The sequence below is a fragment of the Callithrix jacchus genome, chromosome 1 (assembly GCF_049354715.1).
Source record: "Callithrix jacchus isolate 240 chromosome 1, calJac240_pri, whole genome shotgun sequence".
Classification (NCBI taxonomy): Eukaryota; Metazoa; Chordata; class Mammalia; order Primates; family Cebidae; genus Callithrix; species Callithrix jacchus.
In genome coordinates, this window is record NC_133502.1 from 24,334,878 (window position 1) to 24,353,977 (window position 19,100).

The 19,100-nt window shown below is 39.6% G+C and overlaps 1 protein-coding gene across 7 annotated transcripts in view; it reads left to right on the forward strand.

Annotated features, from left to right (window-relative positions):
* The window catches only part of MYO16 (myosin XVI), a 773,187-nt gene that overhangs the window by 272,865 nt on the left and 481,222 nt on the right, over positions 1 to 19,100 (forward strand). For all 7 annotated transcript variants that reach the window (XM_054249238.2, XM_017970444.5, XM_078347436.1 and 4 more), the window contains exon 3: positions 8,471 to 8,541. In XM_054249238.2, the coding sequence (XP_054105213.2) occupies positions 8,471 to 8,541 (71 nt within the window). The remainder of the gene's footprint in view (positions 1 to 8,470; positions 8,542 to 19,100) is intronic.

Consider the following 19,100-nt stretch of genomic DNA (forward strand, 5'->3'; position numbering starts at 1 on the left):
ACTAAATTAACCAGAATACTCCTAAATAATCAATATATCAAAGAAGAAATCATAATAGATATTGTAAAATAATTTTCAATAAATAAAATGAAAGTACTACATACTAAAAGATTTCAAGTGTAACTAAAGCAGTTCTTAGAATTTTATAGCTGTAAACACTCTTTCTTTGAGAATTTTATTTTTAAGGAAAGCTTTAGATTCACAGCAAAATTAAGAGGAATGTATAGAGATTTTCCACACATCCCTTACTCTGACACATGCATAGCCTCCCCTGTTATTAATCTCCCTCACACGAATGTTACACTTTTTACAATTGATAAACCTACATTGACATGCTAATGACACAAAGTCCACAGTATTAAATGCCTGCATTTAAATAAATTAATAACCTGACTTTTTATATTCAAAAATGAGAAAAAGAGTAAACAATATCCAATGCCAGTAAAAGGAATGATATAATAAATATGTGAATAGAAGTAAAAGAAATATAGAAAATAAATAGAGAAATCAATAAAACCAAAACTTGTTTCCTTGTAAAGATCAACACAATTGAAAACCTTAACTACCATGACCAAAAAAAAAAAAAAAAAAACTTGACCAAAACAAAAAATAATAAAATCAGGAAAGAAAGAGGATACAATAATGCCCCCTTACCTATGATTTTACTTTTCATGGTTTTAGGTACTTATGATCAATACTGTTCCAAAAATAAAAAATAGAAAATTCCAGAAATAGATAATTCCCAAAAGTTTACGCAGCATTCTGAATAGCATAGTGAAATCTTGTGCCATCTGACTCCATTCCATCTGGAACATGAATTAACTCTTTGTCCAGAATATACACTGTGTACACTACCTGCTTGTTAATCACCACTAATGTCTGCTCTTGTCATCTAACAATTGACATTATCATGGCTCAGTGATCTGGGATCACCTGGAACACAGGAACCTTTTTCTGACCTATCACCAGAAGGTCAGTTATAGCCTAATGCAACATCACAGCGTCTATGTCTCCTCATCATATAGGCATTTTATAATCTCACATCATCACAGGAAGAGTAAGGGTGAGTACAATACAATAAGATATTTTGAAGAGAGAAAGAGACTATAGTCATATAACTTTTATTACCATATATCGTTATAATCATTCTATTGTATTATTGTTATTAATCTTCTCCACCTAATTTATGAATTGAACTTTATCATAAATTTGTATGTGTGGGTAAAAAACATTGTATATACAAAATTTTGTTCTATATGAAATTTCAGGCATATACTGGATATCTTGGACAGTATTCCCAGAGAAAAGGGGAGGGTACTGTACATTAGAATCAAACTTAAAATGAATTAAAAGGTAACACTAGAAAAAATATATGCCAAAAAATTAGCCCACATGAAACGAAACATTTCCTAGCAAGACACAAATCGTGATAGGCTTATAACAAACAGATTTCATTAATAAAATCTTTCTGCAAAGGAAAGCCCAGGCACATACGGCTTCATGGAGGAGTTCTTCCAAATGATTAAAGAATAATTCATAGTAATTTTCATAAATGCTTTCAAAAAGTTGAACAGGAAGGAGGACAGCCTAACACACTCCATAAGACCAATCAAATAATAATATCAGTAACCACAGGCATGGCAAAATGTAAGATCAAGAGAAACAGTAGAAAAATTGAAACTGACTCACAAGTGATACACGGGATAGTTATCAGATTTGATTTCATAATAACTCTAACCAATAGGTACAAGAAGTAATGACAAAACCTTCCACCATGTAATTAAAATCTACATGACAGTATCAAATGGAAAGTCCAGGACTAAAAAGTAATGTGACAAATTAAAATTGAATTGATGGGTTTAATTATTGATGGTACCTGGCCAATAAGGATTTCGCATTGTGGCAGAGCAGTAGAACATATCCAGGGTAACATACTGGGAGAAAACAAAAGAGAAGCCCTGAGAAATACAAGGAACATGGTAATCATGCTGAACATACATCTCAGTGTGATCCTTGAGGAGGGGAAGGAATGAAGCGGGCTACAAGTAACATTTGAAGGGATAAATGCTAATTCGGTTTTCAGAACAAATTCAGGATATTTAGCCAGTGATTCAAGAACTACTGCAAATCCCTCTAATATACGATTATGATCCCATTTCTTCTCTGTCTTCTCTACCACCAGCGCCCACTAGATTATATGCTCTATGAAGGCAAGGTTGTTTTCTATTTCTTCTCTGTACATCTGCACCTCTTGGGACGGTGATAACTATTAATACGTAAAGGACACTCACTCACTATTTGTTTCGTTTGTCGTAAGTGCACACTGGATTGGGATCAGAGAATCTGGGTCAACCTGGCAATGAAGACCTTAGACTTGGCTTACAATCTTCAGGATTTAGTCAGGTCCAGTTTTGATTAAGTTGAGTAGGAAAGAAGAAATCTTAAACCCATGGCCAAAGTGACATGAAATGAATTTTAACTGGTTAAGACTGTTAGGTCTCTGGGGCTAAGGTGGATCTTAGCCATGGCTTGACTCCAGGGTGCTTCAAGCTAATTGGCCCGTAATTCCCTTGCTAAGGCCAGAACCTAATGCAGCCTTGACTTCATGCCTGGCCCTCATGGGTTTCTTGTCCAGGAGGGTGGCTGGTAGCAGTCTTGAGCCTCTTGTGAGTGCATGTGGATCTGATTCAAAACAGAAGCAGCTACTTAAGGCATGATTGAGCAGCTCACTTGAACAAGGACTTCCGATGGAGCGCACCAAAGCTCCAGCAACCTGGCTAGACCCTCTTTTCATGAACCTACTGTTGCCAGGCTGGATGGGAACAGGCTAAACAGTCCTTGGATGCTGATTCCCACGGCTGTCTATGCTTCTCAGTATTCCACTCATCAAGGAACATACGGCTCAATGGACACACCCTTGACTACCTGGGTTTAATAATCTGGTGAAAGAATGCAGGAATTCATATCTTTATGAAGTTTGGGTACAGGATCTAAAGCATAGTGAGGGTCAGGGGTCATTGCCCAGACTCAGGCTCTGACCGGAGGCCTCCCTGTTCACTGCGGCCTGAGCACCTCCTGTGAGATCGCCCTGATTATTCCGGGAACCGGTGGGCGGGGGGGGGGGGGGTCCAGCTTCATATGCATGCACTGAGAATCCTGTGTGTCCTCAGGGATCCTGTAGGACACATGGCACTAGAGGCCGAAGTCTCAGTGGCAAATTAATGAGAAAGGATCTTCAAGCCTTATCTTTGCCACTTACTAATTCTGTCGCTTCCACATGAGGCATTTAGAGGTAATTTCCTGAGACTGTAAAATCTTAGCAGTTTTTCTCAGAATGTCTTTAGGGGACCATCTGCACCAGAATCTCCTGAAGTGTGTGCGTGCATGCATGTGTGTGTGTGTGTGTGTGTGTGTTTTAAATACACAATTTTAGATCCCACAACAAAGCTCTTGAATCACAGTATTGAAGAGATGGGAATAGGGCCTAATTCTAACGGGGGCAGAAATAGCTCCAAAGTTGCAGGAATGGGATTCTGGAGGACAAAACTCTTAGCTAAAGCAGTAGTTTGTGACCCTCCATCCAGCCACACTCCATAAGCAGATATCCCAGCCTGTCTGCATTATTACAGTTTCATGGAGGATGAAGGGGCAATAATAAAAAACAGATTGAGAAGCCTTGACTTAGGGAAATTCATCTTAATAAAATTCTCAGGTTATTCCTATACATCCTAAAGTTTGAGCTTTACTTAGGAAAAGAAATCTGCATTTCAGCAGCACTGCTGTGCAAATAGATGTTTCTCTGGTGTTGATAACATAATTTCTATGTTCCTGCTTTCTGCTGCTCTTCTTGGTTGACACGTTAATGAGATGAGATAACATTTTCAAAGGCTTCCTCAGAGGACTATCAACTGTATGGAAATTCTCCTACATATATTTTTAGAAGTCTTCACATTGATGTTTTCATTATCATTTCAGGAGGAAAAAACATGACAGTAGCTTGATACTTGGTTTTTATGCATTGTAACTTCTTTATTTAGAAATAAAATCAAACTTACAGAAAACTTTCCCAGATAACACAAGAACTCCCATATGCCCTCTAACCAGGTTTCCCAGTTGCTAACTTCTTACCACATATGGTTGTCCTTTCCTCTCTCTGAAAACTGTCTTCTGCAGGGCTTATAACTGGAGCAGAGTTGAGAACCCAGGTATGCTTTGCTTTATTGTCCTTTCCTCTGTTGATGTTAAATGTAACACCTTTGTGAACACAAGAGCCGCTGTGGTGGAGATTGTGTGAGAGTAGGTGGAGATTGCTGTGCAGTCACATGTCCACACCAGCTAATGGGATCCCAAAGAGCTTACAGGTGAATGGGTGCAACACGGTATCTGGAAACACAAAATAAACGCTGACAACCAGGTGGACGATATTGTGTTTGGTTATTGCTGGTGACGGTGGGAACCAGCTGCGTAGTCTATTAAAGCCACTTAGCAAATTTCATGATGTATTTTAGTCCGTTTTCACCCCAATAGCTGAAGATTTAGAGAACGAATGTTTCTTTTTAAATATCAAATCATGCCCCTCACACAGGCATCTCAATGGTGTTCTGCTGTGGCTTGATGATGAAGCCACAAATATACAATAAATGCTGAACCCGTTCCAAGCGGCAGCACTATAAAAGGAAGCCTGCACTTCGTTATTCTACTTGGACCCCAGATGGCTGTTTTCCTCAGGCTGTTTCCTTGCAGATTTTGTCATAATGGAAAGACTCCCAGTGGTCTCCGTTTCATTTCACTGGCAGCTCCAGCCCTGTTGTTACAAGGTTGCTATGAACCTCTCCCTTTTTGGATAAAGGATTTTAAGTGAAATTTGGGTAGTTTCCCACTCAATTAGTAATTCCGAGGTCAAGAAAGTTGATCTTGATCCCGGCTGTGATTGTGAAGTTTTGCTGTCGGCTGCTGTTTGGGGTTGAGGGCACAGTCATTGAGTCCTGTCGCTGCTCTTGAGTTCTAGATTCATGAACCTGCGGCTTCAGGGAACCACACAGCACAGCGGAGCCTCAGATTCCTTATTAGCAAAAGAAAGAGTGACGAATATAGTATCTGTATTAGAGGGGTGTCGAGAGATTTAAAGTAATTCTTACACATAAGGTACTTAGAACAGGGTTACACCAAAGATGTTCAACATGTGTTAGTTTCATAATTTTCTTCTCAAAATTGTTATAAAGTATTTATTATACAAATAATATTTTCTTCTTTATGTCTTCATATTTAGGTCCCTTACAATTCCAATTTTTAAACCCTAGCAGAGTCATGGAATTTAGCTCACTACTATTCGTATATGCAAAGAATAACCTATTTCTCTATTTGGCCAGTAGTCGATTTTGTCTTTGGCTTGAGTCCTTACTCACGGTAATGATGGGCAAGCCAGTCAATATCGAGTCTGTGCTTCTAGTATGGTTCCATCTTGACCATGTAAACAGCCCTCTCAAAAAAACTGTCCTATCTAGGACAAACAAAATACAGATTGCACTTTTCTCACTAGGATGATGCCTGGCTGGATGGAGGAAGAAGCTTGTCTTCCTCACCTGTTTCTCTGTGTTGAGAAGGACCTTTGGAGAGCTTGAATGTAGCCCTGCTCTCATTCCTGGGCATGTCTGGGCAATGTTCTTTATGAGTTCCTTTCTTTCTTTCTTCTCTTTTTTTTTTTTTTTAGACAGAGTCTTGTTCTGTCCCCTAGGCTGGAGTGCAGTGATGCGATCTCAGTTCACCACAACGTTGGCCTCCAGGGTTCAAGTGATTCTCTTGCCTCAGCCTACTGAGTAGCTGGGACTATGGGACTACAGGTGCATGCCACCATGGCTGGCTATTTCTTTTTTTGGATTTTTAGTAGAGACAGGGTTTCACCGTGTTGGCCAGGATGGTCTCAATCTCCCGACCTCATGATCTGCCAGCCTCAGCCTCCCAAAGTGCTGGGATTACAGGCGTGAGCCACCACACCTGGCCTCTTTACGAGTTTCATGACTGCCCACTGTAGTGAGCTGGAGCTCTCCCTTGCCAGCTCCTGACAGCCAATGGTTAAAATTCCAGGAATTTTGCGAATTGGTTATGAAACAGTTAAATTACACCTATATTAAAAATTGAGTGGCATGAACTTACAATGGAGTAGATTGTATTGAAAGCAAAGGTAATAAAGATTCACTTTCTCCATGCTCAGCATTCTCCTTTGCCTTGTATATTTTCCCCTTTGTTCCACTTTTGTTTGATAAATTATACACTCATCCTCCAGGTTAATATTGCTAAATTTGCCTCACTTATATTCTGCACTTAAATTCAACATTTAGTAACCAGAAAGTTTGGAAAATTCAGAATAAATCTTAAAGTGTGGATTCTATGATATATTACTCTGGGGTTTTATTGCACATAGTCATTCTAGTCATGTATTGATCCTTGCGAAGTGCCTGGAGCATGCTACATATGCTGTCTTGTTTAATTCTCACAGAACCCAATGAAGTGAGTACAACTGTCCATTGTTTCACTGACAAAAACCTGACATGCAAAGTTCAGTAGCTTTACAGGTCTCATGCTGAAACCTATGTAACCCCAAACCCAAAAATATGAATCACTGGTTTCTGTTATATATAACTCACTGTGTGTCTGCATAATGGATTCTGCATAAAAATCTGATTGCATTTTACTAATATTATAACATGATACAATCTACTTCACATTGTCTTTGTAGTGAGACCACACTTATGCCAGTTCTTTGCAGAATATAAAAAAATCAATATTAGTTAATTCATGATGGATAAGTTCATTTGCTAAAAGGATAATTACTAGAGTAACTGTTTCTCATTTGAGGAAACCATGGGCAAATGTGTGAAATGAACTTTCTACTATCGTGAAAGGGATTTTAAACATTAAGTGTAAAGAGTACATGAGGTTGCAAGAAGTGCCTTCATTTATTTGATATATATAGAGAGAGATGCAGAGAAAGGGAGGGAGGATGAGCATCTCCATACCACGTAACAGGACTATTTTTAGAAATACAGTGAAGAACAAGAGCAACAATGGCCGTGGCCTCCTCGACTTTCCTTGTAACAGCAGAGAAAGAAGATAACCGAGTTGGCAAATGAATATGACATGAGCTGTCAGGTTACAGCTAATCCTACAGGTTTGCCACCTTTCAGGGTGCTTTAGTAACACATTACTCAATGTTAGCAGATTCTAGGTTATGATTCCTTGGTAATGAAAAGATGTGGACATGCTTCTATTCAGGAACTTCTTCCTGGATGTGCCCCATGGGTGCACTGATGTAAGGAAAGATTAGACAGGGCACACAGAGTGACTGCACCTGCTGTCCAAGAGCTGGCCTTCCTGGAGAAGAAACTTGGCATGAGTGAGGATGTCTGCCGAGACTCATATTGCCTTCTGTGATATGCTGTTAGATTTGGGGAAGATGGTCAGAAACTAGATGTTGGAACACATAAAGAGTTGGAGTGCCATAGGAAAGAAGGCACCTTCAGGCAACATTTTATGTTACAGGTAAAGTTAATGGAAAGACAGTATGTCTCAGTGAGGTATGAGTTTGAACCTGAGCCATTTTCTACAGTTCTGTGTTATGATGAAATAAAAGAGTAGCTGTTGCTTTAATTTTGTGTGTGTGGAAAATGCACTAATGGTATTTTATTAAAAGTATGATATTGCTGTTTGTAGTGGAAATCATTATAGTGCCTTGGGGGATTGAAGAACCTTTCTACGGGGCTTGTCTTACAGCTTCACTTTAAGTAGCAGAGAATGTAATACAATCAATCAATCTCTTAATGCTCTGTGGCATTCCATGTACTAATGAATTCACCTTTGCTGTTCAAATGGAAATACAGGTCACCTTTCAACTATGAATTTATTCTAGTAATTGGTATACATTTTGATCTATTTAACTTAACTAATTTGGGTATATGTGGTTTTGTCCTGAAGTGCTTTGTGAGGATGGTAGAAACATTTTCAAGGGCTAATGGCACCTTCAAGGGCCATGGAAGGTTAATGTGCAAAAGTAAACTTTTGTTGCTTTAAGCCAATGGCCTTAATGAATGAAAAAAAAAAATTCAGTGACCTAATGTGAACCTAATGACCATGTGAACCTAGTGAAGTAATTTCTTCCTTTCTGCTTTTTTGTTCTACAATGGATTCACACACCAGATGCTTTGAAACAGTAAACTTTAAAAAATCTGTTTCACTTTCTCATTCATTTGCCTGGTTGTAATAGGAAATTGCATTACCCAACCATGGAATAAGTTTCAAGGTGAAGAGAAATGCCAGCAATCATCATAGTAAAATAGGGTCACATGGCACAAAAGCCATCTTCGTTGGTGTTCACAGCTGTTTGCATTTTAGATACTAATGAAAGGCTACACATTTGGTTGCACTGTGGAAGGAGGACTCGCTGTAACTCCATTCTCCTCTCTGTTCTTTTCAGTGCTTCGTCTCCTGAAGGAGGGGGCAGACCCCCACACCCTCGTCTCTTCAGGAGGGTCCCTGCTCCATCTGGTAAGAACTGCGACAGTCACTGCCAGTGCGTGGGGACACCCGGGGGAGAATAAATACATTACAGGCTCAAACTCAGGAACAAAATATACGCCTCGAAGATGATCAGAAACATGACGTTTCTGATTAATGGGATTGGATAATAAGCTGAAATTATTATTATTGATTACTGAAGTGACATTTATAAATCTTTAATCAATGAAGTTAGCGTTTCCGCCCTAAACAAATCACTTTTAAAAACTAATAGCATTCAACAAATAAGTAAAATCATATTGTATCAATGATTTAGTATTAGGCAATCATCCTTTCTTTTTTCCTACAAGTTGTCTTCATTCCTCTAATGAAATTTTACTATACTTAGCTCATGATCCAGCTCATATAAAGGTGAACGAAACCTACCTTGTAGTATTTTAGAAACAAAGCAGGGGGTAAGTGAATAAACAAATAACTACTTTTAAAACTATCATATTAGGTTCATGTGCAAGAAATTTTTGCGGTTCTGTTAGGGGCAAAAATAAAGTCAACAGGTATTCGATTCGGTGGTCTTTTCAACTAACTTAAAGATAGGCACTTAATTTTGAAAAATACAGAAATTAATGTAAGATATCAATCTAATTTATGATTGTCTCTCAAGACAAAAAAATAATGCTGTATTTCTTCACATTATAGCAAACTGTAGCAGAGGGGGTCATGCCCTTAACTTCCAGAAGCTCCTTAGCATCACATAAATTTTCAACCTTGATTGCACTTGGGAATCATGTGGGTGGTATGAAAATACTGATACCTGACTCCCAACCTAAGCTGAACCCACAAGGATTCTGATCTATTTTTTCTGGGTTGTAGCTTGACCACTGGGAGCTGTTAAGACTTCCCAGGTGTTTCTAATTTGTGGCAAAAGTTGAGAAAAACTGCATGAAAGAGAAACTGGTATGTACCAAAGGCTCAGAGATCTGGAATGCAGGTTATTGTGTTATGTAGTCAGCAGAACAGAAAAAGAACAGACAATTTTTCATAGAAGACAGTTTGCCAAAAAATATAGGTGATTTCTCTCTAGCATTGGAAATAGATGCAAAGAGAGATTTCCAGGTAACCTCTTCCTGCTCTGGAATATTTTGGTTCTGAAACTTCTCTGCACTCAGACCCTTACATGGCTTCTATGGTATGTTCAAAGAGCCATGCCTCATTAGTTCCTGGTTCTTAGGCTTAATTCCAAGGAATCCTAGACTAGGGACGTTCTGCTAAGAGCCTTCCGTAGATAAAGATTCTCTTCATGACAAATATCATAAGCCTGTTTTCAGGAGGTGTAGTCATCAGCATGTTTGATGTCCCAGTAGAAGACAGACCTCTCCCATGAACAAATCAGTACAAGTCATTGTTGCTGTTACTAGGAAAGTGTTATTTCTGTGTATTTATGTATAAGAGGGGGTGGGAAGGAGAAGGAAGAGGAGGGGGAAGGGGAACAAGAGGCACAGGGACAGGGAGAGACTGTCACTTCACGTGTATATACATATAAAACACATAAATATATATTAGCTTGATAATTTACGTTAATTTTGATATTTTTCAAAATTAAGTTCCTATCTTTAAATCAGTTGTAAAGACCACCAAATTGAATACCTGTTGACTTTAACTTAATTTTTGTCCCTAACAGATATACGTGTGTGCGTGTGTGTGTGTGTATGTATGTATGTATACATAATCAAACTTTTAATGAGCACATACATCCTTGCACTCCCAATCAACAAATCAGCGGGTGCTTTCTTGATCTTTGAAATAAAGCCAGAAGATCACCATCTCTCGTCCCCTTGACAGCTGCCAGCCAGTTTTAAACCACCATCTCTCTTTTCTGGATAAACAGCTTTCTCACTTCTCTCCCAGCTTTGCCTACACTATACTGTTTCCCACTCACAGCCAGGTCACGTCACTTCTGTGTCTGAAATGCTCTCACAACTTTCCTTCTCTCGTAAGTAAAAGCCGAAGTCCTGCCTGTGGCCAGACCGCAATCTGTCCGAGCCCCAGTTGCCACTGCAACTTCTGCTCCAATCACTTTCCCTCTGTGCTCTGCTGACACTGGCTACGTTGCTGCTCATTCAGCGTGGGTCCCTGCTCCTGCTCCATGTGATCTTGCTGGGTTCCACAAAGCACATGCCTCCCAGAGGTCATGCCTCGCTTGCCGACTTGCTGTGGGTCTCTTCCCAACATATCTAAAGGAGCAGCCCTCCCTGGCTTCCCTGTGGGGTATAGTAACTCACCACTGATGCCTCACAAGCGACTCCACTTCCATCCCTTTATCTTGTTCTTTCCCATCTTTTATGACACACTTGTCACCAAAGGTATCATAGGTTCACGTGATTATTTTCTACTTTCTAGAACGTTAGCTCCATCAGAGATGGGACTTGTCATATTTTCATAAATATTAGAAGGCCAAGGAGAGTGCCTGGTACTTGGAGATGCTCAGTAGGTTTGTTAAGGAGATAAGCTAATTAATTAATGTTACTACTTAATTAATATCTAACACTGTGGTAGATGTTGGGGGTGAAAAGATGCAAAATGTATCTACTGTGTGCATCTGAGGGAGACCGTAAAAATAAACCGCTGATTGCAGCAGACTGGAGAGGGACAGGCGATGATAGTGAGTGAGGTGAGCAGTGGGGCCACTTGGATGCTTGTGGGCATCAGTTTTAAAGGCTTTTCTCACTCTCCTGGTCTAGCTTAATAACCCTTTTGTCCAAGCTCTCATAACATATACTCCTTGCTTCTCTGTAGATACTGTCACAGTGGGGTATAATTTATGGAATATATGGCTTTTTCTCTCTGCTAGACTGAAATCTCAAAAACTGTGGCTGTCTTGGATACTTTTCTGTTCTTAGCATGTGAGGCATAGTAAATACTCAATACATAATGAATGAATGAATGAGCTCTATGGATGTAGGAGTCTCTTTGGGTGAAGATCTAGGTGGCAGTATCAAGAGTATAATCTAGGTGTAGGTAACAGGGTAGAAAGATTCAGAAATGGTAGCATCTGAAGGGAAAAGAAATGAGAAGATTCAAGTGATGAGGTAGATGGAAAGTTCTTTATTAACTCTCAACCCAGTGCAAGAATATTGTATTTTTATGTTGTTATGCCAAGTTTGTGAGACTAAGACAAAGCAGAGGATGAATCTGGAGGACGGGTGAGGAAACCTTGTGGCAGCTGAAGGAGAGGGCATTCAGTGCTGAAGTCCCCTTTTCCTGGGGTTACCAAGTAAATAAAAACAAATGAAAAATTGCAGGTTGCTGGAGAAATGAAATTACAGGGTTTCAAAATGTCTTAGGTTCTGAAAAAGGCAATTTAGCCATCTGAAATGTCAGGTGTGAGTAGCTGTGCTGTTTGTGTCACCTTTTGGACATCCCACGTTATGGAGCCTGATGCTTCATGAGCACTGAGCTCTAATTATAGAAGATCAGCGACTATGTGGGAAAGGCACGATGTGTTTGTGTGGAGCGTCAAGAGTAAGCTGCAGAAATTGCTGAGTTGTGTATGTTTAACTCGATTGTTATTAAAGGTAGATATTTGAGAAACATATTTGAATATTTGGGCGCATGTAACACCTTTAGTTTTATTTTTTTAGTAAAATTTTATCAAGTACATCTGAATCAATCTCTTTACCCCACCATTTATTAAATAATGTATGTTAAACATACAGTAGGTATCAGGTACTCTGACAGATAGAAGGGGGAAAATCCCAAAAAGTAACAATTTCTGTATCTTTTATTAGTCTCACAAAGGCATTAGTCTCACGAAGACAGTATAGAAGAAACCTTAGATTTAACTCTTTGCAAAAACATTGTTTATGAAGTAAAAAGCAGTATTACATAGGCTTTGCTGAAATGTTGTCTAGGGTTTTGTTATTACATTTATTCAATGAGCAGTTGAGAGGGAGCTCCCAATGGTCACTGAACCCTCTTGACTGGAGTAGGAAATGCAGTCTCCCTTAAGTCTGTGCTGTGACAGCCTCACACTATAGCCAAGCTCAGGTGAAATATATTAGAAATAAGAACTACTCTTTCTTTGATAAAAGAATTCTAGTTGTAACGTAGATATAGGAATTTAAATAGTGGAATTGATGTAGCTGTTATAAATATTGAGCTATAACATATTTGAAACTATGTCCAACACATATTATGCATGCCAAAAGCAGGTCAAAGACTAGTGCACATAGCACAGTCAGATGTATGAGAGAGAGAGAATCCTTTTAAGAGCCAACAGAGGATCTTGAAGACCAGATAAGCAATTTTCAGCAGTTACTCAGGTTGGGCAGGGGGGACAAGGTCTTTTAACTTTTTTCTGTTTCCTTTTACAAATTACTTGAATATTTTAAATAATAAAATGCATGTTTCATATAATAAAAGCAACAGATAAAACTAGTTAAGACCATTTTTATTCAAATGTTTAATTTTGAATAATTTGATTATTTTTCTGCTCTAACAAGAAAACATGGCACTCAAGACTGAGCAGCTCTGCGCTTCACCATCCGTTTCTCTGAAGGCTTTGATGCTCTAAGAAGCAGAGATAATTAGCAATTTACTACAGTCGAGGTTGTTCAACAGCCTCATAGCTTCAAAACCTAGCAGAAAAGACTATTTTGTAAAGAGGCAGAATATCCGGATTCTAGAGAAAATACCTAGATAAAGATCTTATTTTATTTTAAATGTCTAGGTGTTAAAGAACAAAAATAGTTGGTGTGTGGAAGTTGCCCACCAGTGACCTTGCCCGCCCACCTGGACTTTGACCATTGAACGCCCAGCCTTTTTTTTTTTTTTTTTTTTTTTTGCTCTCCTGGAAGAAAAAGAGGAAGATCTACAAGGGCATACTCTAGCAAGAACATCAATCACAGTAGAAGACAATATCCCCTCTGCATGGGGGACATTGCACCTGGACCCCACTCCATGTCCTCCAAGGACCTCAGGGGCTGTTTCTGCATGTTCCTTGGAGGATGTGGAATGGGGGCCCCATGGAGGATGCAGCAGCGGGAAGCGGGGTGCAGGCAAGGGGCAGGGAAGAGAGCGGGCACAGCCAGGCGAGTTTGGCGATTCTGATGTCGGAGTGTCAGCCATGCAGGGTGCTGCCTGGTGCTGGCAAACAGGCAGTGGACAGGCCGTGGACTGTGAAGGAGAAACTCTTCACATATCCCCAGGGGTGCCATTCAAGATTCAAAATCCCGGCTGGATGTGGCTTTTTTCAAATTCAGTGTCTTTTGGGTCTCTGAGAACCATAGCATCCATAATTGAAAAGTCCAGGTTCAGAATTTTAGATCATTAGTGAAATATCCAGCTGGACCTTGGATGAGAATCATAACCTTGACCTGCCTGCGGGTGTATTTTTATCATGACTCCCTGCAGGCATGAATTAGGGGCAAAAGAGCAGCAGAAGAGCACATGAGGATGCTTCAAATGCCACTTCAAATGCCACCAAAAAATAGATGAGTTTTCCATTTTTTAAGAATACACCACACAGGGCTGATTCACTCCACATCACATGACCTGTAATGGGAAAGGGCCCAGTGAAGTTACTAGCTAGATTTTGCGTTTTGTTTTTATATCTTTGTGAAAAGGATCCCAAGTTATTAAGAATCAGAACTCTTTCCTGACAGGGTGAAGGCAGATAAGAAGGCATTTTTCACAAACTTGGTATAGAATTGTAACTCCTTTAAGGAAACTTGCAGACATCCACCTTCAAAGCCACTAGTAACATCTTTCCTATAGAAACTAGAGCTTTGTAGTGAGAAAGGTTTCCTTACTTATCAGCCAGAAACTCACCTACCAAGAAAGTGCTTCTTTAAGCAACCCTAATAATTTATATTACCCTCTAGTACCAAACTGCTTAAATTTCCACAAATGGCTGTTTCCATTCCTCCTTAAGATCACTCAGGCTGTTTCTTGCTTTTGGGAGCTCGGCCAAGACAGCCCAGCAGCTCACTGCTATCCCATCTCAGCTTTCTGACTGCATTATCCCCCAGTTGTAGAATGTTGGTCCAGAGAGGATTTCTCATTTATAATATCAGCCCTCTGCCTTAGCACAGCACTGGGTGCATAGTAGTTCCTCAATGAATATATAGGTTTAACTAACAGATATATGAGTGTCTCACCCCAGCCCCCACCCGCTTGTTGCTAAATGCCTCCTGATCCTTCAAGACTGGCTCCTGTGTTCCCATACTCAATTATCCGCTCTTATCAGGTTGTAGGTACCTTCTGCTGTAACTCCATAGCATATGATGCATCCCTTTTATCACAAACATCACAACATCAAACTGCACTATTTCCTAAGAGTAGTCACTATGTAATTCTCCTTTATATATACCTTGCCAAGCACAGTTCCTGGGATATAGTGTTGCCTGATAAAATCTAGGGCATTTAAAATGCAGCGAACCAATGCTACTGATGAAGGAGACGGGTTTACATTCACATAAAAGGATAACAGTTGTTGTTTTTTTTTTTTTTAACCTGGAATATATAATTTTATTTATCAATTATACCTCAGGAAAGCTTTCAGCTTTAGAGGATTACTAATTCTAACAAAATACGGATTAAAAAAAAACTTTTATTCAACAGTGTTATAAAGATGTAAATTGAAAACAAAAGAAATAAAATTCTATCCACAGTCTTCTCATCACCATCCTTCAGTGACATTCCTCTTTGTGATGTTCCAGTCTTGTCAATTTCACTAATGACTGTCACCCTGTGTACACCCAATTTATCCTACATGACAAAATGGCAATGTCCAATTAGATGAGTTCTCAGATTCTAGGATGACCAGAAGAGTGCTGTCCTGGGTCAGAAAAGTCCCATGGAAGATGTGGGGGCTGCATGAAAAGGTCCAGCCCTCAGTCCCCGGATCTTCACCCAGGGGCCGCCTCACCCTGCATCTGCTCTCCCTGTCACTGCAGCCCTACCCTAGACCGTCTGAGGTCTATTTCTACCGAGGCAGTTTTGTCCCCAGCAGTGGCTGGATGACGTGGGATGACAGGACACACCTCTCCCTCTCCCAGTCTGGTTTTCTCTTTCCCTGGAGACCTGATATCTTGGTCGGAATCCTCCAAATGCCACTTTATTAGTATTTTAAAATTTCTCTATGTGCTTCAGTGTTTAGAGTCTGGTTCAATTGGCTGGAAGGTGTGGCTCTCTGGAATGCAATAGAAATAATAAATATAATTCAACTCGCAGCATTCTGGGTAGTTTATCTATGGCAGGATAGCCTGGAGTATAATATTTGCCAGAGAGAAATCATGAAAAGCAAAAATAAGTATGTTCAAGGTGACACTACAATAAATAGCGTCCTTCAGTGTGATATAGTCGTGAAGTGGATGTGAGTTTGCACAGATCCAAGCACAGGCTGAAGGGGCTGGCCTGTAGCATCGCTGTTGAACACAAACCAGCATATGGAAGTTCCAGAGTGATGTTAGATTTTGAGAAATTACAACAAATTTAAATGTATTTTGCTACTGATATAAATGTATCTCTTTTCTCCCCCACTTTTCTTCTCTGTCACTGTTTCTGACTTTTGTTATAGAAATGTTATTTGAACTACTGAGAAGTCAAACATAGGACAAAACATGGACAATATCTCATTCAAATTATGCACATCGCTTCGCTCTTTCTTCCCCCATAGCACCTAAAAGTTCAGAGCTTTTTTTTTTTTTTTTTTTTTTTTTTTAATTCACCAGTAGAACTGTGCCTGGCACATGACATTTGCTAAGACAGCCCAGGATCCAACTGGGTGCTTTCCTAGGAATTCTTTCTCTGGTCTCCTCTGCCATGTCTGCTCTGTAACCACTACAGAGACGAGAAGGGGAAGTTTACATTGGAAAACACGCAGACTTGTGAAAACTCATGTTAAAATAGACCCAACATTCATTTTAAAAATTGGTGAAAGATAACTTTTATGTAGGAACCTCAGAGTTTGGTTTGACTTGATGTGTGATTTGTAAATATTTGTAATGATTTTCTGATTTACTGAGCGATAGATGTTGGAGTCATTCATGACATGTTCATTAGCCAGTCAGAAGGACCAGAATCTAGAAAAGACCCCTAACTCTGAGACAGAAAAGAACAAAAATAGACAACACATTTTAACTTCAAAGTTCCCTTTGTTTGTGATTTGGTTCCTATGATCTTCAGTGCTTTCGGATGAATCAGTCATGTGCATTATGTTGAGTTTGTATATTAAGACATATTATCTTTGTTTAGAAACAATTAAAAATGAGTGAAAGAATGCATTACAAGAGAGGCTGTGAGCTGCTGATGCAGCGTTGAAAGTGTCTGTGGACACATTCTAATCATATAGTCAAAGGCTTGGGCAGCCTGTGAGGAAGGAACTGTTCATCACCTTGCTCTCTCAGTTTGTCTCAGGAGGCAGATATTTTAGTTATGGATTGGGATACCAGAATGTAATACTTCAGAGTGAAGCCAATGTTGCTAAATGACAAACCAGAGGGATGGATAAAGATTGGTGGAGTCCAGGAGGGATGACATTTGGGGTTCTTAGGTGGAGGAAGTGATATTGTTAATGTTTCCTCTGTTGAAGGTGCTCTAAGTGGAGAGAAGGCTGTCATCATGGTCCTCAAGTCTTCCATGACAGAGGAGTGACCAAGCTGGGAGAAGAGGTAGTACATAAGGACGGGGTAAACCTTAGAAGGAAGCACATCACTGTATGCATGCAGTGATTCTAGAAGAGTCAACAATAAGCTCAGAAAATATCCAAGCTGTTTCAGGGCCCTATGGAAGAATAAGTTTACCTACACTGGACACGGCTGCAGGAGAGATGGTGTTTTCAGGCAGACTGATTTCCTTTTAGGTTCTTTGGACATTTCCAGAAGTAGAAACTGGGCTGGATTCCCATCATTCTGTGGAGGGGAGTAATCTGTGGGCATGCAGGAACCCAGGAGCTTAGTTGATTAAGGGGCTTGATCATTCAGGGCAGGCATCACAGGCAGGTTCCCCCAGAATCACACAGGACCTTCTGTTTACAGAGGTACTGTGCTTGGTTTCACCATCTGGTATCACTATCTTGAAATAGTTAGTAATTTTAAAACTAGAAGCCGCAGATTTTCATTTTATACTGGGTCCCACCATAGCTTGCTCTTCCGGCATTTTGAGAGGTAAATGAAGGTGACAGCAGGAGCCTGGGGACCCAGCTCCAGGCTGCAGGCAGAAGACCTGGTGATGTGGGAGTCCTACGAGGCATGATAGATCGTGAGTTCAGTCACTTTGATGCGGTAAAGTGTCACCAGAAAGTGGCTGAAGTAAGGAGGAACTGCCTGAAGGAGGAAGATTCCTGGCTTGAAGACAATTCTTCTAGGGAAATAGATTTACTACATAATGGTATTATAAGAACATTGTAACAGGAATGTTCCACCATTGTAATCTTTTCAGGCAAGAGTGACTAGAAGGTATTTATTGCTGTCAAATTATTATTCATAATCCTCTGAAATGTGATTCCCCAAATTATATCACTTGAGAGGGGCTGACATCACTTTCAGCGTTGGATCTAATTAACTGTTTGGTGAAAGACAGTGAAAATCTAAACCTCAGGTATCTGAATATAAATGTAGATTCCTGAGGTGCAAGTCAAGTATATCTTGACAGGTACAGAAGGAGGAGGTCACATCTTTATTGATTATACACTGAGCTATCACAAAGCTAAAGTGAGTAGAAAAAAAATACTTGCATATGAATTCCCTAAAATGAACTGGATCTAGGCCTGACATTCTAACATCAATGTTTTGAACTTTCATACTATGGCCATTCACCTTCTGTGTCCTTGCACCCAAACTGGAAGCTCCAGGGGATGGGTCTCAGTTCATACTGTCAGGACTTGAGTGTTATCCCAACTCATTACCCGGAACATCAGATACAGGAAGATCTTAGATCAAAACCAAAATTATTCTGTAAGAATTCACGTTTGTCATTGCACCCGTTGCTTCCCTGCATCCTAACAATGACGTCTGCTAATACCTTCCTCCATACTCTGCAGGGACCTCACACCATGCTTTTTCACTGTGGTGGTTGTATACGCTTGAGATGATCTGATAATGGGGATGGTATGAGTATTCGGTTAGTGTATCATCATTGTGAACCATAATCTGAACACCCATTTGTTTGGTGAAGTGAGAAATAAAATATTTTACCTCATCTTTGAAGCTGTTTTATGTTTGTTTGGTTTTTTTTTAATACTGAATTTTGAGAGTTCTTTGTATATTCTTGATAAATGTCTTTTAACAGATAGGGGTGTTTTGGGAATATTTTCTCTTAGGTTATGACTTATCTTTTTATTCTCTGAGAAGTATCTCCTGAAGACTAGAGGATTTTTATTTTAACTAAATTCAACTTAACTAATATTTCCCCTGATAGACTGCATTTTTAGTATCATCACTGAGATTTTCTGTTATGTTGTTTTTAGAACTTTTGTAATTTTTGGTTTTACATATTTTGCAATTTTACATTATAAGTAAAATTTGTATATAGGGCAAAATGTAGGTCAAAAGGATTTTTATACATATGTGTACCCAATTGTTTCAGTATAA